General features: G+C 45.6%; 1 protein-coding gene across 1 annotated transcript in view; it reads right to left on the reverse strand.

Annotated features, from left to right (window-relative positions):
- Positions 1-10,867, reverse strand: part of LOC103268062 (protein Shroom2-like) — a gene marked incomplete at its 3' end in the record, with an annotated part of 138,561 nt that overhangs the window by 52,754 nt on the left and 74,940 nt on the right. Inside the window, exon 3 of the mRNA XM_008065626.2 lies at positions 8,667-8,818. Coding sequence (XP_008063817.2) covers positions 8,667-8,818 — 152 coding nt within the window. The remainder of the gene's footprint in view (positions 1-8,666; positions 8,819-10,867) is intronic.

A 10,867-nucleotide genomic window follows, 5' to 3' on the forward strand; every position in this document is an offset into this window, starting at 1 on the left:
GGGAAAGTAACCAAAGAAAGACACTTTAGAGTCACAGCATGGCAAAGAAACGTTGAACCCTGACCATGAGAAGGGATGGAACTTTGCTGCAAGATCAGAGAAAAAATAAGAGTCATGAAATTTACCAAGGAAACCAAGAATTCCTCCAAATGCGAAGTATGGGCACTACACCGTAAGTTAACAGAATGTGGCAATAGTCTAATGTTATTACAATTAAATATCATTTCTCCAAAGGAAATCTGTAATTTTACTCCAAACTTTTTACAGATCCATTATACACCCAGAGAACTGTTAAATAATACCACACATGTGTAGTCACTATGGCAAACCACCAGGCCATATGGTGGTAATGCGAAGTGGCTGACCAAAATGTTCGCTTACTTTATTATTTATCACTTCACTGAGGATAGAAGGTATCCTTCTCTTTGCAAAAGCATCAAGCCAGAGAATGGTCCTCTGTATCCTTAAACTGAATAAAGTATCATGGAAAATCAAAGTAGGAAAGTTGCTCAAGAGAGATCTGTGTTCTCCTCATATATTTTTGGGGTCATTTTACTACAGCTGCACACTGATTACCTTGCTTTTCTTATTATCTCATTAAATGCAAACACACCCACCACAAATAGACTAAATGGAACAAACACCCTCCAGGGTGTGGTGACTTGCCATTTGCCATCTCCCATCTATGACGCTGGCTGCCCCATCTGAACACAAATAGCCTCAATGCCAGAATTCCCTGAGTTAGTTAATCAGCACCCTTCGCAACCCTACCAATGCTATAGTGACTATCCTTCTGCAAATACCTCCCTAACATCACTTCATTCCATTAAAAAGGCCTTGGAGGCTGGGCATAGTGGTTCACGCCTGCAATCCCAGCACTTTGGGAGGCCGAGGTGAGAGGACTGCCAGCCCAGGAGTTTGAGACCATACTGGGCAATACAGCAAGACCTCGTCTCTCCAAAAATCCAAAAATTAGCCGGGTGTGGTAACACATGCCTGTAGTCCTAGCTACTCAGAAGGCTGAAGTGGAAGGATCGCCTGAGCCCTGCAAGTTGAGGTTGTGGTAGCTGTGATCGTGCTACTGCACTCTAGCCCGGGTGACAGAGTGAGATTCTGACTTAAAAAAAAAAAAATGGCCTTTGCATTTGAACTGCCATGGAAGGAGAGGCTTTCTTTAATGATAAAATCAAATTAGGGTAATCCTTTTGGGTCCCCTCCCACTGTGGGAGTTTTTCTGTCTTCTCAATAAATCCTGCTTCTAAAAAAGAAAAAAAAAAAAACAAATTATCAGGCACCTATTCTAAATGGCTTTTATGAGGATCTGGCTCTAAAAATACCTTGAGGTGGCCAAGCCATAGGAAAGTCTCTTGTAGTTGAGGGTGGGAGTAGAGTGTGTCTGCACGGGAGGGAGGCATGGGATAAAGTTGTTTTCATTAGTATTTGTTTGTGTGTGTGAATAAAGCAGGTGATCCTAAAACAGCAACAACAACAAAAAAAAAACACATGCTTTCTTCAATGGTCACTTGTGCCCCTTACTTTCTAGAAAAGGCCAGGGCTATATCAGGTACTTCTTTTCACAAAATTCCCCCCTTGGAACAGAGGAGTACTAGTGGTAGCCGTACTCCTAGACAGTTCTAAGAAGAAGCGACATTTACTCAGCCCTTATGACCTGTGCATGACTGTGCCACCTGTGCACGATTCTGCCAACTCCACCTCTCCTATCCCTTGGCAACAAGTCGAAAGCATGTCTGTTTCCATCTAGACGAAGCAGCTAGCACAGAGAGTCTACGCCTGCCAGTGCCACTACAGCCAAAGACAAGACAAAAAGAAGGGGGACCTGCTTGTGGGCTCTGTGTGGGGCTGACAGGGCCTCTTGACTGCAAAGGCTGCATCCACCTGCCCCTTGAGCGGATAGAAGCCACACAGGCTGCCTCCCCCACCAAGCCCATTAAGGGGTCCGCATGCGAGCATGTGGCCTCAGAGTATTTGCTGGGCTGCTGCCTCTTGCCAGCCACCTCCTCCTGGGTGATAGACACTAAGGTGTGTCCCTGAGTCCCTGTGCTCTCAAGTCTCAAGAGAGTACACTCCCAGGGTGTGCTCTCAAAGTTTCACCATAACACTGTTCTTACCAATCCAGTAGCAAATTGGGAATTTGACCAGCATGGGTAAACTTCTCCTAAAGCTGAGGGCTTTCAATGTGATCAATCTCATTAGAACTGCTCCTTTTAAAAAATAAGTCATTTTAACTTCAATGTTCATGCTATTATTAATTTCTCCATTCCTCAAACCTCAAAATGAACCTGTACCATGTGAAACTCACTACACAGTAGTCACAGTTCACCTGGAAACGTCAAACACAAAAATAAGCTAAACATTATCTGTATGACTTAATATATTAGAAATTATCAGTTTGCAAACTAAATTTTATAAGTATCACATGTATGCCTTGGCTACCAGCATGCATTATATGCTTTATAAAGATCTAGTTCCGTCATGACACTCAGTAAAGAAATACATGAACAGCAAAATCTTAACTTTTTACCATTCTCTATTTGACTTAGAATGAAACTGTCATGTAATTATAGATTCATCTGATTAAATTACTTAAGCCATGGGCTAAGTCTAAATCCAAACAGAAGTAACTTTCCCCAAAGTAAAACAATTCTGATCTATGTGGCTTTCTTTCTTCTCCTGACATTAATTAATTAAAACAAGAAGCTGGAAGTGGTGGCCTGCAGTACCAAGCTACTCAGGAGGCTAAGGTAGGAGAACTGCTTGAGTCCAAGAGTTCGAGGCTGCATCACACCTATGAATAACCACCACACTCAAGTCACAGCGAGACCCTGATCATCCGTCCTTCATAAATAAAACAAACAAATAAATAATAAAAACAGCCCAAACAAGCCAGGGTTGCCTTTGCTTTAACAAGAAAATAAGCACAGTAGCAAACAGCCATAAGCCCCCAAAAGTTCACAGAATAGAAATTCCCACTCCCGTACCATGGACAAATGATACCAGACACCCTTCAAAGCATGGGATTCACCTGCCATCTTCCAGTACTCCCATTAGGGAGCACAATCTCCATCTGAACACACACACACAGTTTCTGCCCCAGGAAAACCTCAGGGAGGGTAGGGAAGAGGGAGAAACAGGGATGGGGGCAACCTGCTGATGTCTTAGCTGGGCCCCTTACTCCTGCCACATCATCACAAGGAGCTGATCCCGGAACATCTGTGCTAATCAGTGTTGGGGCCGCAGGGCCACCTGCTCAAGGACAGCTCCAAGGAGCCAGCTCCAGAGGGGAGCGCAGCACAATGCTGGCTTGGAGCAGAAGTCACTACAACTTAGTGACATCCAAGAAGGGATGCATGTTGCAAGAAACTTGCTCCTAACAAGCATGAGTGCTGTCATTCAACATGACACCTCCTTTCTTCCAATGTGTAACCACACCACACAGTCTTGTGAACCCTTACCGCCTGCTGCAAGAAACCTCCCCTCTGCTGCTAATCTGCTCCTGAACACGAGCTTAGCGGATGTAATTAGATTCCCAAGAGTGTTTAAAGCCACAGCAAAGAGGCAGGAAATAATATGAATCAATCCTATGGATGATTTGGTCCCAACAAAATTACTTGTAACACATAGCAGGTTCAAGAGAAACCACCCAGGGCAGGATCAATGACGAGGTGGCAGGCATACTTCCTTGTAAATAAAATGAATGTTACATACAATGTATATTTGGAAAGAAGACCAAAGGGGTAATTACAAGCTTTAGACAATAATTTATGATGTGGTATTAAAAGAAATTTTCCCTAGGGTGTTTGAAATTATAGGTACTTTTGAGAAGCTGAATTTTTGGCAATTCGCCTCTGAAGTGAGAAAAATGGATGACTGTATCCCCAGAGCTATTAATGCGTATTTTTGAGAGATGCACAGTGACAGAGGAGGACAGCTGGATAGTGACTGCAGTAGCCCCTAGTCATAAGGAAGTAGGCCAAGCTCAGTCGAGGTAGGAGCTGCATCCCTTCTGGGTCCCTCTGGCCCACTCCCTCCAGCATAGCTCATGGGCATTGGGCAGACCTTCCTTTCTCACTTTGCAACCCCGCTGGGCTAAGGCAATCAGAAGAATGCCAGAGTGCTACCCCGTTTCTGGTATTGACCTTTTCCTAGCACATCTGCTTAAGCCAGCAAGTGGCAGAACCACCGTTGCTGCCCAGCAGCCTGTGGCCCTCTGAAAAACCCAGAACCTGGACCCACTCTAGCCCTGCCCTGTAGAATCCCTGGGGTGGGCCATGGCACCCAGGAAGCTAACGCCGATGAAAACTGGACAGAGAGACACACACAAGCAATAAAAGGTTGCATGTCCATCCTGAGTTTTCCTGCAAGGGGTACTTCCTTGACCAGGCAAAGACAGAACAGCAAGTCACCCAGGGGGAGGACAAGGCAACATGACGGACTCTCAGCCCCCCTCTTACTCCCCCACAGTTGATCTGACTCCTGGGCAGTTGTACCCCCACCCTAATATCTCAGGGCCTGAGGATGCTGCCTGGGCATCACAAAGGAGAACATCTGTGCACTTGGTGGGGTGATTGTCATGAGTTCTTTGTTCCCTGCTCAGCCTGCCCGGGAGAGGAAGTGCTGGGTCTCCTTTGTCTGGGAAAGATAGTGATCCGGTGCACCACTTTCTCAGCGCCAGCTTCCCAATGACAAGATCCGTGCTACCCAGGCACACGGAATGAGATGACACTGCAATCCTATCCCAGCAGCCTGGAGCCCTGGTCATCACACTCGCTAAGATAAAACGAGCCTATGAAATACGAGACATAGCAGCTGTCACTGTGAGGGGAGTTTGTACTCTGAACCGCTATCCAAATGATGCTTAACAAGCCACAGTCACCTGAGCTTTTACACTGTGATGTACACACTTCCTTTCCCCACCGTGTTGTGGGCGCCCAAGGTGGGCAGGCAGCTGCATCATGTCAAACAGGGTTGAGCAGTCTAATTTACCATTTGGTCATGCTTTTAAGCAGGGCAGTAGAGAAAACTTACATGTCTGTGGCTCCGTCTATGAAATACTTGCAGGGTGTTGTTGGGGTTTTTTTGTTTTTTGGTTTTTTGAGGGTCTCACTGTATCACCTGGGCTGGAGTGCAGTGGCACGATCACAGCTCACTGAAGCCTCAAACTCCTGGGCCCAAGGGATCCTCCCACCTTAGCCTCTGGAGTAGCCAGAACTACAGGCATGCGCCACCATGCCCAGTTAATGTTTCTGCTACTTTTTGTAGAGATGGGGGTCTCACTATGTTGCTCTGGCTGGTCTCGAACTCCTGGCCTCAAGCGGTCCTCCCACCTCAGCCTCTCAGAGTGCTGGGATTACAGGTATCAACAACAGAGTATCTTTTTGTGAACTAGCCACTTTTAAGAGTGTACTCACCATCCTAAAGTTCTACATAAAATGCTAGGAAATGCAAACTAATCCATAGGGACAGAAGGCAGATTAGTGGTTGCCTAGGAATGAAGAAAGAGGAGGATGGGGAGATTTAAATAGAGATTTAAATTTAGATAGAGAAGAATACATGTTCTGGCTGTAAGAAGAACAATTTGAAAAACACGTGGTGCTTTTGTCATAAGGAAAACCATATAAAGTTAGCTGGAGTTTTAGACGTCCTTACTGTGTACACATCTGGTCCTAGAAGTCTTCTGTGGTGGCTGTGGTGGTGACATGAGAACAGATGAAAAACAGTTTTCAGGGTTTTTCCCTAACGGTTATTAAAAGTATATTTGAAAATAAAAGTGTTTGCATAAACTGCTTTGCTTGTTTTTATATCCACTTGTACATATTAAAATATTAAATTCTAGCCGCGTTCGGTGGCTCAGCCTGTAATCCTGCGCCTTTGGGAGGCTGAGGTGAGTGGATTGCCTGAGCCCGCGGGTTCGAGACCCGCCTGGGCAACTTGGCGAGACCTCATCTCTACAATAAATCAAAAAATTAGCCGGCGTAGTAGCGCACGCCTGTAGCTCCGGCTGCTTGGAGGGCTGAGGCGGAAGGATTGCTGGAACCCAGCAGGTCGAGGCTGCAGTGGCCGGGAGCAGTCACTGCACTCCAGTCTAGGTGACAGAGTGAGACTCCAACTCAAAAAAAAAAAAAAAATTAAATTCTATCTAAATGACATAACCATTCTGTGCACTCCTCATGTAAAGGAAACAAGTCTGTGGAACATAAAATAAAGATTCTCCACAGTGGCGCCCGTTGATCCTTCAGGGCAAAAGTTTAATCCCTTTTCCCAAGAGTCTTTTAAGTCCTACTCAGCTAAATCGGCTGGCAGGTGCTCTAACGCCCTCTCCCCTTCCTCCTACCAACCAGTTCTCATGTGGCATGACGGCTTTCCTTTGAACAGATTTCAACATGTCTATCTATATCGCTAAATATGTACTTCTAGTTCAAAAAAAGAATCATACACGCATCATCCTTCTAAACATGTGGGAGGATGCCCGACTTCACTCTCATAATTACAGAAATGCACATTTAAATAATAAAACCATATTTCACTTATCACACTCACAGAGAGTAAAAACAAACAAACTCTAAATTCCCTATGCTAGACTGGGCGCAATGGTTCATGCCTATAATCCCAGCACTTTGGGAAGCCAAGGTGAGAGGATTGCCTGAGCCCATGGGTTCGAGACTAGCCTGGGCAACTTGGTGAGACCTCATCTCTACAATAAATTTTAAAAAATTAGCTGAGCTTGGTGGTGTGTGTCTGTAGTTCCAGCTACTTGGAAGGCTGAGGTGGAAGGATCACTTGAGCCCAGCAGGTAGAGGCTATGGTGGCCATGAGCGTGCCACTGCACGGCCTGGGCGACAGAGTGAGACTCCATCTCAAAAATTAATTAATTAATTCCTGAGCTAGAAACCAATGTGAAAAACAAGTGGGCTGAGAAATTTGGGAACGTCAATCCACATTCACAATGCACACACCTCCTGACTCCAAAACTCCCACACCAGGGATGAACATGCGCAGATAGGCCCTGGTGACACAAAGTTTGCCTACTGTGCTGTCGGAGCTGGCATCTCCCTCATGGAAGAGACAATTAGTAGTCATTGGGAGGCTCTGGCAGCCCAGACCAGGGCAGTACAGGAGACAGAAGAGGAACCCTCGCAGTCAGCCTGGGGGCCAGGTGGTGATACCCAGAGACAGTCGCTAACGCCCTGTCCTGCACCTCTGCAGGATACACCTCCCTCACATTGCCATCACTTGACCAAGTTCATTGACTCTTGTAAGAATAAAGCCAGGCTGGGCACAGTGGCTCATGCCTGTAATCCCAGCACTTTGGGAGGTCGAGACAGAAGGATTGCTTGAGTCCAGGAGTTCAAGACCAGCCTGGGAAACACAGCGAGACCTCATGTCTACAAAATCAGAAAATTAGTCAGATATGGTGGCGCATGCCTGTAGTCCTAGCTACTCGGGAGGTTAAAGTGGGAGGATTGCTCAAGCCCAGGAGTTGGAGGCTCTGGTGGGCCATGAGCATGCCACTGCACTCCAGCCTGGGTGACAAAGTGAAACCCTTCCTATAAAAGTAAAGTATTAAGGACAAAGCTGCTGCGTTGAGAGAGCTCCTAAGGGGACCACAAAAGAATCACTACATAACATCGTAGTGCCTCTCATGCCCCACTCTCCCAAGTGACTCAGAAACCTCCACTCAGATATTTCACTTTCTGACTTACAAGGAGTTGTTAAAGAGGGTGTTTGAGAACAGCACACACCACTTAGAAATGGAGTTGCTCAATTCATGTGGGAAGAAATGTCTTTCCTTCCTCATTTCTAAACCTCCTCCTTGGATGCTATCTCCTCTTCCACACACACCCCCCCACCAAAAGTCCTGTGGGAAGATGTCTTCAAGTTTGCACTAAAAACTAAAATAAATATTTGTGCCAATTTATTTATTAAGATTTACAGTCAATCTTTGAAAGAATTCACTAATTTTGCCAAAAAGTTCAAGTAAACACTTCACTGTTAATTAGCCAACTATAAAACCAATGTAGAAAATTACTTCTATTTGAAAACACAAATCACAAACACTCTTGTGGTATGCAGGAGTATTATTGTAGTTCCTATATATTCCTGTATACAAAACGTCATGTCCTTAGGTCACCTTCTAACTTCTTAAAACCACCCAAGCTCCCACCGACAGTCCAATGGATAGGAATGGGTGGCCTGCTGCCCTCATCTCAGCACAACACAAGAAACATCTGGAAGCTGATATTTTAGTCTATGTAACAGGCACACTTTCCTAGCATGAAAACTGAAAACACAGTAGCCTGCCACCTTGTGTAAACAGCAGGCAACAACATATCACGTCATTGGGAGCATAATTTCTGTCAGTCAAGAAAATCATCTACATGTTACCAAAGAAAAGATACAAGTATTCAAATTCACTTAATACAGCAAAGCTTTTATCAATCAGTAGTAATCAATAAGGAACCTTTTCGACTTTGGATGCTAGGTTCAGGTTTGGCCCAGAGATACAGTTCTGTTGCCTGCACACACAGGACTGAAGTCCAAAGTGAAATCTCTGCAGTGGTCCAGGTGGGACAACCAGGTTTCTTGTTTTGATGTGCTACTCACTTCTGTTTGTCTTGGAAAATGTGGGAGGATGCACAGGATCTTACCTTTTGACGACCAGCTGCAGGGTTTTATGGGACCCCTTCACCAGGCAAATCGCTTCCTGTCTAAATCCTGAGAGACCAATGCCATTGATGCCGACTATCTCGTCTCCGGCCAGTAACTTGTCAACCGCCGCAGCTTTACTCCCTTCCTCGATCTGCAACAGAGAAGCAAGTTCCATAAGCCCCTGAAAGTACGGGCGATTCCCGAGTCAAAACAAGTCCCCAGAATGCAGCCAGGGAGACCACATGCTTGGCATGAACAGGGCCCAGAGGCTGACCTTAGTCCAGCTTGGGGGCCCAGGGATGTACTAACATGTGGCTTCTTTCACCCATCCCTCACCCTGGTCTGCCTTCCCAAGGCTGCTATTCACCAAGGGAACAGCGATGCTCAGAAACATACAACTGAAAATATGGAATCCAAACAGGTTCATCTTCTGGATTTCCTTTATTCAAACAGTAATTTTGGATCATTTTTATTATTTACAAATTTTTCCTCATACATTGATCTTGGACCTAGTTTGATTGCTTTTGTTAACAGTTTTACTGAGACATCATTGGAATGCCATACAGTCACTCATAGAAAATCTACAACTGAGGGTACCTGATCTCAAACCAGGAGAAATAGGGAACAAAGGGTGGTCCAAATGTTACCTGTATGATGACCACTTGTGTACCTAATCCTGAATTGTACCCCACATCTTTAAAAGAGAAAAACAAAATCTGCAACTGCGTGGCTTTTTGTATATTTACAGAGCTGTACAGCCATCATCACCATCAATGTGAGAGCATTTCCCCTAACCCTGAAAGAAACCTTGTGTTCCTGACCAGTCCTTTTCCAATCCCCCCAGCCCCGGCAAGCACCAGTGTTTGTGTTTACAGATTTGTCTGTTCTAGACAGTTCACATAAATGGAGTCATACAACACACATGGCCTTTATGTCTGGCTTCTTTCACTGAGCACAATGCTTTCAAAGTTCATCCACATTGTAGCCTGTATGAATACTTCATTTTTTTTTTTAGATTTTTTTTTTTTTTTTTGAGTCAGAGTCTCACTATACCCAGGTTGGAGTACAATGGCACATTCACGGCCACTACAGCCTCGACCTGCTGGGCTTAGGTGATCCTTCTGCCTCAGCCTTCCAAGTAGCTAGAACCACAGGTGTTCACTATCACACCCGCCTAATTTTTTGATTTATTGTAGAGACGAGGTCTCGCCATATTGCCCAGCCTGGCCTCGAACCCCAAACCCACGGGCTCAGGCAACCCTCTCGCCTCCGCCTCCCAAAGTGCTGGGATTATAGGCGTGAGGCATCGCGCCCAGTGAACCCCTGATTTTTAATTCCTATATGGTAGTAATCCAACCCAGCAGTAACTAACCCCAGTTGACGTGTCTATTTTCTGCACTAGAGGTTGGCAAACTGGCCAATGAGTCAAAATCAGTCAGCTGCCTTTTCATGTTTTGGTAAAGTTTCACTGGAATACAGCCACGCCCATTCATTTACATACTGCTACAGGGCAGAATAGAGTAGCTTGGCCCACAAAACCAAAAATATTTACTACTTGGCTTGTTACAAAAATGGTTTGCCAAGCCCTGTTTCACATGAAAAAAACTTTACAAAAACTGCTACAAAAACCAGTGGGGAAAAAAGTACTGGCTATGGGCACATCAGTATATAGTTTGTGACTTCACTGCTGCCCCACTGTATGCCATGGCCAAACAAGAATAACTGCCCAAAGTCAGCACAAAGCGAACCAGCACCTTCCTCTGAAGGGAGAAAGCAAGGTCACAACCAATGGCGCCTCAGTTGTGAAGCTGCAGATTTTTTTTCTTTTTTTGAGTCGGAGTCTCACTATGTCGCCCAGGCTGGAGTGCAGTGGCATGCTCACGGTCACCGTAGCCTTGACCTGCTGGGCTCAGGTGATCCTTCTGCCTCAGCTTTCCAAGTAGCTGGAACTACAGGTACGCACTACCATGCCCAGTTTATTGTAGAGATGAGGTCTCACCAAGTTGCCAGGCTGGTCTCCAACTCCTGGGCTCAGGTAATTCTCTCACCTCAGTCTCCCGAAGTGCTGGGATTATAAGCTTGAGCCACCATGCCCGGCCTAAGCTGCAGATTTTCTTAAAACCTTCGCCCAAGCCGGGCTCGGTGGCTCAGCCTATAATCCCGCGCCTTTGGGAGGCTGAGGTGAGTGGATTGCCTGAGC

Source organism: Carlito syrichta, unplaced genomic scaffold (genome assembly GCF_000164805.1).
Source record: "Carlito syrichta isolate Samal-C Ts95f unplaced genomic scaffold, Tarsius_syrichta-2.0.1 Scaffold103472, whole genome shotgun sequence".
NCBI classification, from domain to species: domain Eukaryota; kingdom Metazoa; phylum Chordata; class Mammalia; order Primates; family Tarsiidae; genus Carlito; species Carlito syrichta.